At 34.6% G+C, this 19,197-nt stretch overlaps 1 protein-coding gene across 2 annotated transcripts in view; it reads right to left on the bottom strand.

Annotated features, from left to right (window-relative positions):
- The window catches only part of ASCC3 (activating signal cointegrator 1 complex subunit 3), a 252,134-nt gene that overhangs the window by 145,520 nt on the left and 87,417 nt on the right, over window positions 1-19,197 (bottom strand). For both annotated transcript variants that reach the window (XM_053972459.1, XM_053972460.1), the window contains exons 11-12: window positions 12,571-12,735; window positions 1,129-1,305 (exon numbers count right to left, since the gene is read on the bottom strand). In XM_053972459.1, coding sequence (XP_053828434.1) covers window positions 1,129-1,305; window positions 12,571-12,735 — 342 coding nt within the window. The remainder of the gene's footprint in view (window positions 1-1,128; window positions 1,306-12,570; window positions 12,736-19,197) is intronic.

The raw sequence follows: 19,197 nt of genomic DNA, 5'->3' as shown, positions 1-19,197 counted from the left end.
GAAAGATTAATTGAAAGTAACAGCAAGTAAGAGTGAAGGTATTAAAAGCAATTAATGAAGATTAAAATATGCAAATCATGGTAAGCACCATATGGTAAACTAGTCTTATGCATATAGATTTGAAACATCTCTTACAGATGTAAAATAAGTTCCTCTCCTGCACTGCAGATGGAATGACTATTTAAATAACCTAGTAAGAAAGGCAATGTCCACTTTTACAAAAACTAAATAATGATATGATTGATAAAGCTACGAAATTAACTTTTGATTGAAAATGTCTTGATTTCTATTAATTTAAGTCACAGGTGAACAATATTTTTTGAAAAGTTTAACAACATAAACCTCAATTATAAGATAATGAGATGCATGGGATAACGTCCTGTATTTAAAGAACTATAATTTACATATCAAGTGTCGCTGCACTAATGATTTTTAATAGGAATATTATACCTGACTATTGTCTTAATGCTTCCAGAAATGAGCAATAGCACAAAGAGTAAAGAAGCTTATTTAGGGATTACTTTAAATACATTTTCTATCAAATAGGTACATATGATAATTAATGGCTTAGCATGCTAAGGTTTTCATCAGTAACTTTAGTATTAATACACATTGTTTTTATAACTATATAAATATAGATTATTATTATTATTATTATTATATCCAGATTTTAAAAATTATTGTTTTTCCTATAGCATTCCTCATGCATCCATACAGCCAAACAAGATGCACCACATGGAAACCTAAAATGAAAGAGGCAGAATAATCAACTGCAATTATCAACTGCAATAACTACAATAATCAACTGCACAGTCACAGCTGTTAATGTGACTGTGCAGTTGAAGGTGATGATTTCTTCAAGCAAAATTTAGCAGTGAAGAAGAGGCAATGCAAAGTTAAATAACTTTGTATCTAACTGCAACAAGGCCTGCTTACAAGTATGGTAAACTGAAGAGAGAAGATTCTTAAAGCAACTTTCAACTATGTATATCTTTATACAAAAGAAAATATGCTTCGAAAAACACCTGTAGTATAATAAATAAGTACCCCATACACATACATACATGAAGCATGATCAAAAAGAGACCACAAACAGCAACCCTTTCTTAGGAATTCACAATTCCTTACCTTATTGGTTGTCTTGATCCCTATAAAGGTTTGTCCCAGAGGTACAGGTCGGAAACGGCCATCAAAGTAAAATAATCCAATGTAGGGATTCACGTGTAGAAATGTAGCAACATCAAGATAATTGGGTAATGTAGCTGAAAGGCCCAAAATCCTAATCATGCTTTGTGTAGATTCAACCTATTAAAAAATCAGACAAACTGTAAATTTTCCAAGTGTTTTAAGCCATGGAATCAAGCACAGAGTTTTAAAACATCCCTTATAAAACATTAATGTGAAAGAAACAGTTAATACTTTCTACAAAAGGTGAACAATACATGTGAGTTGGTGATTATCCTGTATTGAAGAAACCAATGCCTTCTGCAATTCCATCAAATCTTGCTTATTCATCTTTCCATTTTATTGTACTTTTGCTCTCGAAAAGGTGAGCTAGTCATTAATTGACATGGAGGAACAATAGCAGAAAACTGGCTTTGTTAAGAAGGGATAGTCCAATTTATAGGCAAAACTGTGACACATGATTTGGTGGCTTTTCTTCCTTACTACACATCAGACCACTATTCTGGAAAGAAAAATGAATCTAAGTTGTGCCACTCCTCCATCTTAGGTTTTTGCTCTTAGGTCATTGTCTCTTAGACAATGTATTCTAGTTCTCTGCAACTGGCATTTTATTCCAATTTCTTATTTTTTAAAATCTTTAATTCCTCAGATGTTTGGTTTACATGCCTTCCCATTTAATAAGGGACAGAAATGGTGCTCTACAACTTCCCATTTAATAAGGGACAGAAATGGTGCTTTACAACTAAACATTCTGTTCCATACAAAAGCCTGCATATTATATGAATTTTCCGGTAATTTTCAAAAAGAATGAAAGCACACAGAAGACCTGAATGAACAAAGTACACAAGAATTTTCCCATTTCCTTCTGGAATATTAGGAGCTGCGTAGGCTGGCTCACAACTAGCATAATTATTTAAAACCAGAGTTCACAGTAATTTTATTATAAAGGCTTTTTTAGACACTGTAGCTGAAGCCATATATAACGTTCTCAACTAGTCTCAAATGGGTGAATGTCTCAAGATGAGTAAGGCTGGTAAATTCCACCTGGCTAAATCCCATTCAAAAAATATGAGGCTTTACTTAGATTTTGATTGACTCACCTATTTTGAGTTCAAGTGAAATAAATGCAATTAAAACAGTTAAATTAAGTTTTAAAAATAGATGATTAAAAAGTAAACGGAGAGCATTCTCAAGGAAGACAAAATAATACCTCACCATAACCCAGACCTGAAGAATAGGAAGCACATCAAAATATTAAACTAAATCTCAAAAGGAACCATAGACTCAAAGACCACAGTCAACAAGCAGACAAAGTAAACCACTACACTGCCTGGTAATAGACATGTTCTGTGGCAAAATTCTGGACACTAAAACGGTGGCTGCAAAAAACTAAATGACACAGAAAATCTGCAGACCAATTCTGCACTTGCACAAGAGCAGTTTTCCAAAGGAAAGTTCCACGTACAACAAAATCTGATACGTAAACGCAAACTGGGACAAATGAGATTTCATTTTCTGAAGTCTTCCATCTACAGGGAACAAAAACAGTGTTCAAGAGCACTGTTTTTGGCTGGATTATGTGATGACCTAAGGGCTGCAGTCATCATCAAGCGCACAGTTTTGAGGTGTTCGAAGTTTGGGGTTTTTTTGAGAGGCGGGGGAGGTGTGCAGAGTGGGTTGTTTCCTCCTTTGTCTGTTTGGGTTTTTCTGGTTTTGGCATGATCCCACATCCTTCTGCACTGACCTTAGTGTCTGCAGGGCTGTTTCTCATGGCTTTTCCCTCACAACTGCTGCACAGTATTTCAACCCTTTCTTAACCATGCTTTACCAGAGGTGCCACCACCTCTGGCTGGTTGGAGCCCACTGTAAGTGGCCACATCTGGGTCGCTGAGCCACAGCCATCCCTCCCTCCCCAAGGCCACAGTTCAGCCCCCTCTGCCAGCACTTGGGCATCTGTGGTGCAAACGTCTTCATTTACTTACTGCTTATACACTCTATTTTGAAATTTGAATCTGTAAGCACAATTACCACTTGCTGATGTATGTACCCTGTAGATTGTTCACAATTGCCTAATAAGTACAGCAATCTTATAGTGTAACTGAGCTCCCATCTGGAAAACATTACTTGATTTTGCTAAATTCAATAACAATATTTTTTTCAAATCTCCTAACAGCCTGAAAGCACTAGTTTGAAAGTATTCTCAGTTCCATCTGAATGCAAGAAAGCATTTCAAGTATTTAAACAATTAACAAGAACACTGCTTAATAACCATGGACATATGTATTTTTACAGCAATTAAATATAAGATGGTTTTTCAAAGATTTCTTTTAAAATAAAAATAATGCCTAAAGAACAGTTACAATTTACTGAGAGCTGCACACTTCCAAAACCTTAGTAAAACAAAGAAGTCACTTAATGTCACTGACCTAGCAGTTGACCCTGGAGCTAAGGAACTTGAAAACCCTGAATTAACACTCCACATGACAACTGAAACTGACAGTTAACACAAGCAAGTAATTAAGACTATTAATATATTTAGAGCACATTTTTTAAACTCCTTCCACTAGACCAGGTTGTTCAGGGCCCCAGCACTTCAAGAGATGGGACATCCACACCTCTGAGAAACTAACTCCAGTGCCTCACCAGCTTCACAGTTAAGAACATCTTCCTAATATCCAAACAAAACCTACTCTTAGTTTAAAGCCAGTTTCCCTTGTCTTATCACTACATGCCCTTGTAAAAAGTCTCTCTTCAGCTTAATTTTAAGTGCCCTTCAGGTACTGAAAGGTGAGATGACCCAAGTGCCTTCATTTTTCCAGGCTGAACACTTCCAGTTCTTTCAGTATTTACCAAGGAGAAGGTACTTCATCTCTCTAACCAACTTAGTACGTCTCTAAATAATTCCATCAATTTCCTTAAGTTCTTTCCAGGCCATGAAAAAAAATCTTTATTTTCTTTACCATCTACTTTTGTATTTGCTCACCAAATATATATATAAGTTATATACATATATAAAATAATCAAGATGCAAAAAGAGGGACAATTACACTAAAATAAAAAATGTATCATAACAATCCTTCCAATTATTTTATGTCCAGATCAAATTCCAACTGTAAACTAAACACCTATATGTTTAGATTATGCACATCATCACATGTTGATGGAGAACAAGGGGTTTTTATTATTTTAATTATACATGGTAATATAAAAACAGCAGTGACTAAAACTGTGCTAAACTTAAAAAATAAAGAAACCAAGACTTACCTGAATATGCAACCATAACTTTTTTTTTTTTTTTTTGCATTTTCTCTGTGATCAAAATTCAGTTTCAACTATGTATCTATTATTCATCTATCCAAGTACTATAGAAGCTTGATTTTCCATAATGGTTTTTAGAATTCTAACACATTTTTATAACAGAGTTCTCTGCATTCATTTTTCGAATACTCTTCTGATTTCCCCTTGAAGAGCAAGCACAGACATCTTTTACTCTCAGGTGCTTCTAAAGATCAGTAAGCCTTGAAAGTGTACAGATGCCTTTTGTAAATACAGATCATTCAAAAATTAGTATTTTTCAACTACTGGATCACTTATTATTTGATCCTAGAAGTCCCAAATAGAGATTATGCCTTCATATACAAGAAACCATGAACCCACAGCCTCTTCCTGAAATGGCAGTAGAAATTACTGATAACACAATTAGGATAACAAAGCTTTCTGTTTACATTGCATATTGGTAGCTGGCGGTAGGCAGCTAAGTGCCTTTTCTTCACTACTGAAACTCAGCCTCTAACATTTCATTCTTTACATGTGTTTAATATCCCAGTAAAATAATAAGCACCATTTGAAACTTACGAGGCTTTCCTTGAAAACCTGAACTGACACAGTATTTGCACACCAGGTTCTTTAAAAGCCTTACTATGTTTTATTGGTTTGATGTTACACTGGAAGTGAGAATTAAAATTGCCATTGCTGTATTTAATTGACATATCTAACTAGTATATCTAATTCAGAAACATTCTTGATGGCATGTGGAGAATTGACAGCTTTCACAGAACACAATTACCACACCCCACACCATGAAATTCCATGTATGCAGAAAAAATAATCAGAAGATAGCTATCCCAGTATCGATTTCCACGCAAGCATCATCTGCGTTTATGCTGTAAATGATAAAGGATCAGGTATGGGAAGTGCCTCTCTGGATTGTAAATTGATCACAGCAGAATCATTTTCTTCTAAAAGGTTTTCAGACTTGCATATCGTTACATTACAGCTGCCACTTGAGAACATACAGAGTGTGCATAGAGATACTCTTTTATCTGACTTCTAAAATTCTTCCTGAACTTTGTGATCTTGGCAGCCTTCCCATTTCCATGTATTAAAATATCACATTCACAGAATGAATTACAATCAAGCTGGAAATTGTATCTCTGATTGTTCAACTTGAGCACAGAATTAAGTGAAGCAGACAAGTTTACACATTTTAATCTTTGAAGAATTGTCTGCTGGTTAGAAATTAATCTGATATTCAGATGACCCAGGATCAGTTCAACACACCCTCTGCAGACAGTCTTTATGCCCTTCACATGTACACTAAAGACAAGATACTCAGAAAATTAGACACAAGCATTTCTTAGTTTTTACTTCAGATGTGCAAGATGAACTCTAATTTAGGTTCCTGTGTCCCCTGTTCAGTGGTAGTAAGAATGAAGTATTACATATGGGGGTTCACATTAGTTATTAGTTGGATACTATCCTACGCACAGAATGGCTCTGTCTCACTCTCTCACAGGATCTGTGCTATTGATCCAAAACAAAGGAGAAACAGAAATGGAAAAAGAATTGAGTAAGGCTCAGAACATTAAAAAAAAAAAAATTAAATGTCTCAAAATTACAAAAGCAGGAAATTTGTCAGAATGTTTCATCAGCGTTTGTTTATGGCTATATTGTTTACTAGTAATGAAAGAGTTAAATTGTCCACATGGATGCAGTTGTCTAGTTTTAAGAACAGGAATGGAAAAAAAAACAGTGAAATTGCAAAACTAAGTACATAGTAAAAATGTAATTACTAATACAGTTTTGAAGATACTATATAGGACGTTATCTACAACTCACTCTGCACAGAATGCATTTGTTACTAGGCAACCATCTAGTTAAGTAATTTTATTAGTTTTACTCTGCATCCAATGAACCCTGAAAATACTGTGATCTCAGTCCTCCATTTAGAATATATTTTAAAATCTAGAGGTACTGAAAAAATGTAACCACGCAGAAAGTACTATTAGAAGCCGTATTATTCTCCCTTGGCTAAATATTAGGTATGCATTACTTTGTCTTAAGAAATGACATTTTGCATATATCTATTAAGAGATTTCTATACTTGGCACAGCGTCAATTTTTCCTGACTGATAGAAAGCCTTTTCATGCTCTGCTTACTGTTTTGTTCCTAAACTAAGAAACAAAAAATATCTCTGAACCTTTCTATAAATTAATTCCACTGCTTTATCATAATATGAAAGACCACAAAATGTATGACAATCACTATTACATTTTAAACTCCACAGGTGTATCACTAAGATGGAAAAAGAGTAACCTCTCAGTAATAAAAAATGAGATGCAGAACGACTTCCTGACATCCCTTCCATGCACAGTAAGAGAAAAGATTCTGAAAATTAATCAAAATGTCTGATACATAACATTTTCCAAACAATGGGGATTAGGTTTCGTTTTAAAAAAGTAGTTTTTAAAAAGTAATTTTTTATACAACAAAACATAAAAAGATAGACTAATGTAAGACTCATTAGACATATGGCTGCACAACATACTGCCTAAAAATAACATCACAGAGTAGCAAGAAAACATGTATTAAATTTATCATAAGCTGATGAACTGACAGATTTTAAAAGAACTTATAATTGAAAAACAACCATTAAAAAGGGATTCCTCTAATTGCTTCTTAAGCCCAACTCTATTTAATAATTTTATTGATGATATGCAGTACAAAACAACTGGTGACAAGAAAGGCAGGTGATTGGCAGAATTAATATAACTGATGTGTATGTCAGCCATACAGATAAATCTAGGTTGATAGCCCCATTCAAACTAAATTTCTTTTCACTTAGCTGATTCTATAACAGGCCATAGCTGAAAATGAGACACTATTCTCAGGAAACATTCTTATATCAATGAGCTAATCCTGCAGCAACTATTAAGATGTTTGTCTGAGGATTTAACAAGTACCTGAATGCAAGCTCCAAAAAAGATGTGTGAGCAAATTAAGTACATTCACTTCTTAAAGGTATAAAAGGGATAAAACTGCATAATTGAAGGGAATTCCTCTACCTCTGTATCTGTCAGAATCAAACTAACATTAAAGTTCTATCTATATGCAGTTCTGCTGACATGTTTTACAAATACAGTCATGAATACAGGAAAGTCTTGTGAAAAAAAGCCCCACAACACTTTAGTTTGAAATGGAAAAAAATATTGCAGAAGGCTTCAGTAACCTTGTTTGGTTTATCCTTTAATAAAAGATGCTGAGTAACTTGATTAGTTTATATATGGACTATCAAAGAGACAAAAGACTAATATAAGTCACTTAAGATGAGAACTGAAGAATCAAATGAAATGCCATTGTCATTCGAGTCCCAAAAGATCCTTATAAGAACTACAGTGGGCCACCACTTGATAAAAGACAGATCTAAGTAGCTGGTTTTATGTCATTAGCTATCAGTTTCAACTTTTTTTTTTCCCAAACTGATCAAATTATCAAAATCAAGAATAGGATTCCAAGCACATAAAAATTCCTAATTTGATAACAATTAGACATTTGGCTTCCGATGAGTGACATCTGAACTTGTTTGCCAATGAGCTCTAGTAAGAGGTAAAAGAGCAAACGAAAGGGACAGAAAAAAAAATAGGTAGAGGCAATAATAAGGCACTACAAATATTGAAAGTGCAAAGAAAGACCAAAGAAAACTACATTCCAGCTGAAAGGAAAAGCTCCTTAAATAAAGTAGCATGAGGAAAGAAAGCTCAGAAAGGAAACATGAGAATTTCCAGGGGAAGAACTCCAACATCTCATGGCCACTGCAGTCAAAGCTGCCTTTGATCTTCACTTCCCCAACAAGCCCCTCCTTTCTTGATGAGTAAAAGGTGCAGCCCAGCACTTCTTCTTGTTGAGTCCTCTACTGCCTGGAGGAGGCCTTTCTCATCAGTGTATTCCAGGAGTCTCCTGTACTCCTTATACTGCTGTCTAACCCATCTATAATAACTTTGTTGACCTAATACAAAAACATAAAGTAACTGAAACTTTAACTTGAAGAATGAGACAGTGCTGATAACAATATTTGTATGTCTAAGATGGCAGCTCTGGTATCCCAAAATCTGAGAAAGCTTTTAATATGGATTTTCTTTTATTTAATTTATCATTCATATATTGAGAACAGGTATCAAAACTTGTGCATAACTCAATTGTAGTATTCAGAATGCTTTTTTGTGAAAAAATACCCATAATCAGCAAGGAAGTAATCAAAATCTCTGAATAATTATAACAAAATACTTCAGTGGCCTGTAAAAACTGGAAATTTTTTTTCTTTCAAGCTAATAACCTTAGTATATTACAGTAGTGTGGAAAGTTTGATTAAAAAGTTTAAGCATTTCAGTTTTACATCTGCATTATGCTCTGGACTAAAAGTTTAAACATCAAAGCTATAAATTGGATTCAAATAAGTTGTTTGATGTTATACCTACAGTATATAACAGAGCTCAGAGCAATTTTACCACCAAAATGTTTAGCAAAGTCAATTTAAATCACTTGCAAAAACATTCTCTAAAATTTGAAAAGTGCAAACACGCACAAATATGCCCTTCATTCTGCTATGAGTAAAACTGTCAGCAATTCCAATATATATGCTCCTTCCAGGTTTAAATAAAACCTAATTCTAAAAAATGCCATAAGTTAAAATGAGCATGTTAAAGTCTTACAGTAAGTGGTGTGACTCAGTGTTCATCTGGGGAAACTACATCAATCATTCAAGTATTTTGAGGTACAAATTAGGACAGACCTGCTAATGCATCAGGATATTCCTGCTTTAAGAATGCATTTGGATAGCTGTATTTCTACCTCATATCAATACAGATCTCAAAACATTCTTTTCTGGCACAGCTGCAGGCTCAAGTATCTAGTCAAATTCTAATTCTTAAAACGACAAAAAAAGCCCCAATCCACTATTTTTTTTCTGTTGTACACCATCTAAACAAAACACCCCTCATACCTCCAACAAAACAGGAGAGATGCTTTTTTTCTAAGACAGGATAACAAACCCTGCAAAAGGTAAAAGGCACTACACTACACATCCTGCCCCACACAGGAATCATGATATTGTCTCATATACAAGCTAGGGAAGCATGATCCACATAGAACTACAGGTACATGCATTATTAAAGTTGTTATTAGGGATTTATGGAAAAGGCTGAAGTAGTATTCAAAGGAATTTATCATGGTTCTGTTCTAGAAGTGATGCAAGAAATTACTGTTCCAGGTCAGATCCAAAATTATACTGTTTGAATGAACTGTCTCCTGCAGGAGCCAAAAGTGACAGAACAGAAAGTGGGAAAATGTCAATGGTATTTATCAGAATAGATCTCAGTTACTACAGCCTCCAGTTCTGATCCAGTGACTACTACTCTGCAATGGATTTTCCTTTGAATTACTTGTCCCTCTACTATAAATTAAAGAAAAAATAGTCAATATCTTGTATGACTGAAACCAGTATACAAATCAGGTAATTGATTTCAGAAATTACTACAGTGCTGTAATTGACACAAGGATATTTCAGATTAATATTGTCCTTGGGGTATTTTATGTTTTTCAAAAAGTGAACAATTATTCTTACTTCCTGTGTGCATGAATACTGAACAAGTATGATATTTCTATAGATATCAGTGAAAAGTAAGTTCTGTAACTACTTTCAGAAAGGTTGGAGAGGAGATTGAAGACAAATCATTGAAGACAGAAGGACATTCTCTAGGGATGGGCTAAATATCCTGGCTTTTTTTCGTGCTCCAGGGACATTTATGAATTTCTATCAAAATACATAAAATGAAATTATGGGCAAAGAACAAAACCAAGGAAATGCAACAACATTTTTTTTTCCTTGCAAAGGAATAAATATTAAATATTAAAATATTAGATGTGATTTTTTTTTTACACTTTGAGCATCTATAAAAATATTGTTACTAAACTCCAGCAAAGTTCTTCTGAAATCAGATACATTATGTTATCTTTCTTTATTGACTACGTAAAAGTTCCAGTAACTTCATAGCTGTGGATGCATACTGCAAACTTCATAGAAGTATGCCTGCAAGCTCAGATGCTGAAGTATAACATTTCAGTGTATTTTTAAAAAGTATTCCTCTTATTATTTGTTTTCATATTAAAAAACCAAGATAATTGCACAAAACATCTCCTGTTTCTTTGCCCCCGGGTACTCTGGGAGGCTTGCAATTTGAAATATTTTTTGTCAGCAATTGTTTTCTACAGCACAATTCTAAAAAAATCTACAACTAATTTTGCTTTCTTTTTAACTGTGGGTTTTTTCAGAGTACCTTTATACTGTAAATTTTCCCTCTCCTAAGCTACCTACTTGTAAAAATACATATGAGTCTCCATTACTGTCTTTCTTATCAAGCTACAATAAATAAGGTGGTGAGATGGTCAGTTTCAAAATTTGTATATTGCTTTATTTTCCAACTGTTTCACTTAAGGAAGGGTTCCAACTGAGTAGCTTCAGCTCCAGATGAATTAAATTCCAACTCGGTAGGTAAAACACACTTTGAAATCCTAGGAGATTAAAATACCCTTTTTTAAAAGAGCTATTTTTTTAAATGAGTGCTGAAGCAAGATACTGCTGTATTAAAATAAATGCACTAAAGATAGGATTCAGTACCCAAGACATAATTGCCTCAGATTTTATATTCCTTAAGTTACCTGCGCAGGCTTGACAGACACAAAAGGGAAGGATCTATGTCCACACAAAGCAAAAATGGAATGCCAAGCTGAGTAATGTAGGACAGAAAAAATGTCTCTCAACATCTATTTTGAACAGCTGAAGCCTATCTTACAAGTCACACAAAATTTCACAGTAAGATATGAATAAGTCTTGCAATCTGACATGAAGAAAATTATTATCATGGTCACTGCTAAAACATGAGATGGTTTACTATAAAGACACCTAAGGAAAAACAAGGCTATCAAAACCATTTAAGAAAGAAAATACAACATCAAACAGTTAAAGTTTAGTGCCATTGAGGTAGTCTAAACTTAGCTTCTTCTAAAGAATTGTTACTTATATTGTTCTTTATACAGGATCTTTCCTTGCTGTACCAGATTAGAGCAGACATTAATTTTATTCTGTTCTTAGCAGAGTTGGAATCAGATGATTCAAAAAGCCTTAACAAGGTTAGTGTAGCCTTACCAAGAAAAATAGCATCTTGAAAGCTAAAATGCTTTAAATGTTTAACATGCTACAAATAGAGCCATAAAAAAAATATAATTTCATTGTAATTTGTTACAGGTTACTTCTATGGATAGAATTTTGCTCTTCATGACCAAAAAACCAAAAAAAATTGCACTCTATCCTCCCTCTTCCCATTATTTCTTTATTCTAAATCCTTTCTTTTTATAATCCCTAAATTCCAAGATTTACTTTACTTGTAAAAGCACATCCCACCATTGAGACCAATCTTATTTACTGCCTAAGTCTGCATTCTTGTTTTGTAAATGATTCAAGAAAAAATCCCTTTTCTCTTTTTTTCCATTTCAAATCTTGGTATTTAGAAAATACCACTAAATCATGGGGAAAAACAAAAGGAACATTTATGCTAGACTAAAAACTATGTAGTATTTTTCTGGCAGTGCTGAAAGTTTTACCTAGATTTAAGACACTACTCTTAATTAGAACAAAAAAGAAATTCTACTAAGAAAACTGCTAATTGAAAATAAGCCTTCCTGGCAAGAAAATAATTTCAATTGTGGTTGTGTAAAAACATTAGCCTGATTATTATTTGCTTAAAAATGTTTAATTTTCCTGTTACTTGTACAGTAGAATAAATTAGGCAAATAAATTATAAGTAAAGAAACAGCTATAATAAACTATGCATCTTAGGAATCTGATAGTTGATATAATACAGAAAGGAAAGTAGAAGACAAAAAAAAATTCCACATTCTTAATACACAGCTTTAAAACAGAACAGCTGTAAAATAAATTGTAAACTGTCTAAGCATTTCTATTTAATTGTCTGAGCATGTTACCCTTTACAGTGACATCTATCTATTCTTGACCAAAACAAAATTATTTTGAGTTTTTTTTTCTCTCTTACCTGTCTTAAAGTACGTGCTACTATACTTTCAAGTACTGGTCCTCTGTCTTCATGCAGTAGGTGAACTTCATCAAGAATCAAGAGTTTTACCAGCTGAGAGAGGGCTACATCACCAACACTTTTCCTTGTCACTACATCCCATTTCTCTGGAGTAGTCACAAGCATCTAGTAGAGCAGAAGAAAAAAAAAAAGAGAATATTAAGCAATTTATGAAAATACAGTAATATAACATACAGCAGTATAAATGCAATGTAGAACTTGAAGTTATCTTAAGTTTTACCTACTTTATATATGAGGCAGACAGTTTTCTGCATCTACATGTGTTGGATGACCATTAGTAGGATTCAGTATGGAAAACCATATGGAAATATCAACTAGTAACTTCAAGCTGTGTCCCATTTGTATACATTTTCCACATGAAAACATTGAAACAGCTCTTCAGAATGAATTACTTATATAATAATTTAATGGTTGTGTTTCACTAAAATCATCTGTGATAAAATATTTCTAATCTTCTTCACAGCACAGTAAACAACTAAGACCCTCTCCTCATACCTAAGCTTGACCTGATAGTTCCCAGTTTCTATGAAATGCTTTCTCCATAAGGCATACTTTCGAGTTGTTACCTTTTGGTATCTTAATCCTTGCACTGGTAAAACAGACTGAACAACTTCCACCAGTCATGGATACGGGAAATTCCAAACTTCATTGTTTCATGTAGATATGTCAGGCCATTTTTCCAGTCCCTCTACGACAGCGCAGTCCTCTGGTGTATCAGCCTCTCCTCACTATCTGCTCAGTCAACTCATACATCAACAAGCTTCTCTATGAGGATCTTAGGGAAAACACTGTCAACGGCTTTACCAAAATCTAGGTAGACAACAGCCACTGCTTTTACCACATCTACCCAGCCAGCCATTTCTTGATAGAAATTTATCATGCTGGCCAAGCATGATTTCCCCTTGGTGAAGTCAAGCACACTATTCATGACAGGATTTTCTTATCTTTCATGTACCTGGAAACTGTTTTAAAATTAACTGTTCCATCACTTTCCCATATGAGGCTGACCAGCCAGGCATTCTATGGGTCCTACTTCTTGCCCTAGTTGAAGACAGGAGTGACATTTGCCTTTCTCCAGTCTTTTGTCACTTCTCCCAGTTACAATGGCTGCTCAAAGATTATTAAGAGTGACACTGCAATGACAGGAGCCAGCTTCCTCAGCACTTGTGGATGCAAATCAATCAGACTATGGACATATATGTCCCCTGTTCTCTTAAGACATGATCTTCTCCCACCAAGTGCACACTTGCTCCACACTTTCCCCCAGCTCCTGATCCCCCAACTCAAGATTCCAGGAGGCTGGCCTTGCTAGTAAAGACTGTGGCAAAGGAGGCATTCATTACCTCAGTCTCTTCTGTGTCCTGTGCCATTCATAGGCCCCCTGTCTCATTCAGCAATGGGCCCAAATTGTCCTTAGTCTTCCTTTTGTTTTTTATCTTGTTTTCTTTGATATTCCTGAGCAGATTCAATTCTTTATGGACTTCAGCTTTCCTAACTTCCATCCTGGATGGTCAGACAATGTCCCTGTATTCCTCCCAGACTGCATGTCCTTGCTCTCATTCTCTGTATGCATGCTTTGTTTTTGTGTATGACCTGGAGCACTTTGTTCATTCCTTCAGGTCAAGTTCCTATTTGTTCATTTTTGGCCAAGTTCCTAATCACTGGATGAGCCACTCCTGAACTTGGAAGAATATTAACCAGCTTTCTTGGTTTCTTGAACTCTCTCTTCCCTCCAGGACTTATAACATGGGACTCTTGCTCTTCTGAAGCCCAGGGTTATGAGCTTCCTTTCTGATCTGTTCCTCCTCCTCCTCGTCAGAACTCTGAACTCCAAGATCTCACTGTTGCTATGGTCAAGTCTGTTTTCAATTTTGACTCCTCAAACAAGTTCCTCCTTCTTTATGAGGTACAGCAAAGCACCTCTCCTCCAAGTCCTATCTACACAGGAAGAAGTTCTCATCAGTGCACTCCAGGACCCTCCTGGATTGCTTGTGCAGATGTTTCTTTCAAAATATGAAAAAAAATGTTTCTTACAAAACACATTTATGAATACTTTTTATTCTTGGTCTTCTCCACAAGATATATTCTGATAGTATTTATTTATTCCCCTCAGAAAAATATTTTTCCCTGCACTGTCACACAATATTGTTCCAGTCCAATTATTTTATCATCAGAATATATCAGTCTTTACTAATTACCAAGAGCTACTCCTGAAGACACTTTGTGATATTACAGAAAAAAGATGTTCATTTCCTGCAACATTTAAAACTTTACACATGAAAGACTCACTGAGTCACTATTATCTCAGAGTGGTGGTATCCGGGGGGGTATTTTCATGGTTTGTTTAAATATTACTGGGTGCATTTTGTTAGCAAATAGAGACTTTTCAAATGCTTGTACAAAATAGTAGGTGTAAAAATGTATGTCCATAATTTATGAACTGAAATGTAACACTACTACAGATGCAGCTGTTAGCACTTTAAAATGAGCCATATCAACCACAAAATATTAGCAGCTGTACTTCCACAGAACATTAATTAGCAAACAGTGAGGAAATATATTTAGCAATGCATATTAAGGCTTTAAGGTGTGAAATACCACAAATGCAAGCTACTTAGCTAATTTGCTAAATCTAAATTGACAACATTCAGATCACAGCTTTTTTTTTAACGTCAGTCATGTTATCAGGATATATATTTAAAATTGTATGATTAATTATTCTGTTTCTGAGTGATGACTAAATATCCATTATAATGGTGTTTTGCTTTGATCTTATTCTAAAATTGCAAAGCAATGACCTGAATTAAAAGCTATACCAAATGAGACAATATTTCAAGTAAGAAAAGAGATCTCCAGAGAATGTTTTGCTAGAGAATATGACATTTATTTTTCAGACAGAAATTAGAGTTAGGGAAAAAATTCTCAAGAAAACCACCCAAACAGATCAGCTTTGTAGTTGCAAATTATAAAATGAATTCAAATATATAAAACGTTATTTAAAAAATATCAGCTAAAAGAAATTGCTATCAGCAAAGATTAATAAAGATTTTTTTTTTCAATTAAAATAATAATCCAAACACATTATGAGTCATCTCATTATTAGTTTTAAATGCAGTAGTGGCATTTCTTTTTATAATTAATTTTCAGAGACAATGTATTTTATCCTTTAAGATTTAAAATCAAAACTCAGATTCAGGAAGAGGATTCTGCTTTTTGTTTGGGGGCAAGAGAAGGACACAGAAACCAAATACTAAAAATCTTTTTAATATTTTCTTCCTTTACATGGACTTGAGTTCTCAGCACTCTGAGAAGTGTGTTTATTTATATTGCTATTCACCACTTCACCTCTTTTGGTATTGAAAGAGCTAGAAAATAAAGTGTCACATTTGTTTAATGAACTGCAACTCATGCAAGATATTTCAATCTGGTTTTTGTATTAGGATATGGCTGAATAGAAATGGGTTAACTGTCAATATTTTTACTGTCATGTTAAGTTTCTCTAGGCACACACACTTCTCTTTTCTCAATGTATTTTTGATTATCATTTGTTCTTCCACACTGACTTTTTCTTTTAGGGAAACACAGGCTTTTCACAAAGTCTTCAGTCTTAAGTGAGCATTGTCACTCAATTTCACTATTACACCAAAGGAGTTACCTGTTTAAAAGAAATAATCCAAGTATTTCAACTCAAAACTTTGGGGTTATTTAACATATCTCTAGATGGTTTTACATAATTTTCAGGTAAGAATTCAAACAAAAAAAATTAATTATTTCACTTTGAAAAATTATGCCAAAAGGGACAACACTAACTGATAATTTCAACACCAATTTACAAAATTTCAAGACACAGTGAAAATGCAGTTTTCTATAATTGCATGATTTGCTAACTATTTTTGTCAGGTTCTCTTCAGTCCCCTTTGAAGCCAGATTTCATGGTAAAAGGAAGTTACATTTTCACCACAGTTTCAGAAGATCAACATGTTGAAAATGCTGGGGTTTGTCATTGCTTGGGGGTTTTCTTAATCTGAAAAGGTTCATTGTCTTACTAAAATCAAATGATCTTCCATTAATTTCTACGGGGCCAACATTTATTTTTAGCACTTGGCACAGCCTTGAAGGTTTACGTTTTCAATAGCTTACTCTCGATTCTTTGAATTCCTTTGCCATTTTTAACTTCTCCCAAACGCATTTTGCCCATGACTAGTATCTGTTTTCTGCTTGAATAATTAGGACACTCACTCTGAGCCTAGAAAAACTATTGTAATCCCCTCAAGTTTACACTCCCACAGGTCCAAATCACATATGAAAAGATTTCAGAACAAAGTACATAAAAAACTTAGTTATAACATGCCATACTACAAAATTCACTGCTTTTAAGTTCTTAAAGACCATTCTAAAGAAGTTTTTAGCCATTTCAGCCTTTATCTGTCACTCATCTGACCTGTCATCCCTTTCATATACACAACAATAGATCAAAACTCAGATGCACACCCTACCTCACCCCCAACTTCCTGACTACTATAATTGCCATCAAATAATCAGGAAAGACCTGGATCACTCTTCCTATGTGCCAGATAATAATCAAACCAGGCATAAAGTACTGGTTGACTCAGATCTCAGCTTAAACATCAACTAAGATGATAGGAAAAAGCCCTGTGCTCTGTGCTTGAGGATGTTTATTTTAATATGTGGTTACACAGATTTCTATAACATAAAAAGTAGGTACCTTGTACTCAGACTGGGTATTCTGAGTATCAGCACCATTCCAAAAATAAGCCTGCCTGCTGCCATACTGAAAACAGAGCAGCAGCAGTACAGTGCCTTTACTGTGCACAAGATGGAAATATGGGTTCCTTTATTATATCAAAACAGTGAAAACATAGAATAGAATGGTACACACACACAGACACCTTCAAACATTTGACATGTAAGTTTGAATTCATATTATTATATATGCTGAGCATTAGAATCTATCATTCTTTCTAGAAAGAAACTGTAGAATAAACTCATGAACAAATTCAGAGGCCTTTTCATCAGGAAAATATTGTGGATGCCAAATGATCACAATAATAAAGGTTGTATGTTATGGGAAGTTTCCAAAATTATCTTCCCCAAGCTGGATAAAGATCCAGAAATGTATCACAACCATATGTTGTCTCACACCTGCAGCACAGCAGAGATGTTTTCATTTTTAAGATACCTAAATAAAAGCACTACTTCCTCTTTGAAACCATCAGAATTATGATAAATAAACAGCAAACATTTCATTTATTTTATATTTCTCTGTGAAGTTCACAGTATTGCTTCTCAAAACATGGATTAGATCTGCAAGAAATACAAGTTTCTACTGTAATTTCATCCTTTATTTGCTTTACCCTCTTAAGAGCCACTTCTTATTCATTTTGCATTAACATTTCTTTGTACCTTTCCCACTTTCTATTAAGTAACTCTCAATATAACAGTATCCTTAGGAAAGAAAAAAGAAAACTGAATCTTATTACACAAAAAACCACTCTGATGCCTGCGGCTATGTGAGCATCTGTTCTCTAAAGGCTTCCTCCTGTGCTCCTCCTGCTCAGTGACCAATGATGCTGGAGTTACTCACTTTGTTATTAGCACAAAAAAGTCTCATTGAAAACATGACAGCCAAAACTAAGGGGAGGCAAAGAGACAGAAACAGATAACCTGCAATTAATTGAAATATTACGCTCTGGAAAATGCATGTTAGGTATTTCAGAAATTTGCCTTTCAACAACATGAAAATCTAAAAATGATTAGATACAACTGGAAAGAATTTTATCATTTGCAGATTAGAAGGAATTCTCTTGCTAAAATTAAATTCTATGAAATCAAACATAATTTGAAATAGGGGAATTCAGTAAACTTTCAAACAGAACTATTTTCTGAAGTGTCTCAATAATGCTGGAGAAAAAACCCAATTCTACAGGTAAAGAAAAAACAAGCCCTAAGGATCTATCTGCTTTGGAAGGCATGGATCCAGCCCCCTTCTGTGTTCACCTGCAGTAAATCTGTCTCCAGCACAGCGATTCACCATGAATGGATAGCAATAAAGAATTCTGCTCTAGCCACTGCTGCTTTATTGTTACTATTCAAAGATGCTTTCTCAAAGATCTGCTTCTGTCGATTTCTATTAGTAGAAACTTCCTTGTCTTTATTGTTTTCACCTTGCTACCGGTCTTCTCTACGTTCCTGCTCCTTTACACACATCTACAACTTCCCTTTAGCTCATCCTAGGGGAAGCTTTGCTCAGTCACAGCCAGCACTCCTCATCTTCTGACAGCTTTTTGGCAAGGGGGCATGGGCAACCTACACAGTTTACTCAATTCATGCTGTAACTATTTATCTTGGTGGTTTGTTCTGGCAGGGAACTCACTTCAAGTGCTTAACTTCTGCAGAAATGGAGACATGTAAAACTGCACACAACTACACACATCCACCCAGAGCAGACACTCATTGGAATGCAGCATATTTTGCAATTCTGTAGGCAGAGCTGCTATTCTGGGGCTTCATACACTTTGAAAATGTTTCCCTTCTAATAAGTGATAC

The sequence above is a fragment of the Vidua macroura genome, chromosome 3, assembly GCF_024509145.1.
Source record: "Vidua macroura isolate BioBank_ID:100142 chromosome 3, ASM2450914v1, whole genome shotgun sequence".
Taxonomy (NCBI): Eukaryota; Metazoa; Chordata; class Aves; order Passeriformes; family Viduidae; genus Vidua; species Vidua macroura.
This window is presented reverse-complemented; position numbering and strand designations above follow the sequence as displayed.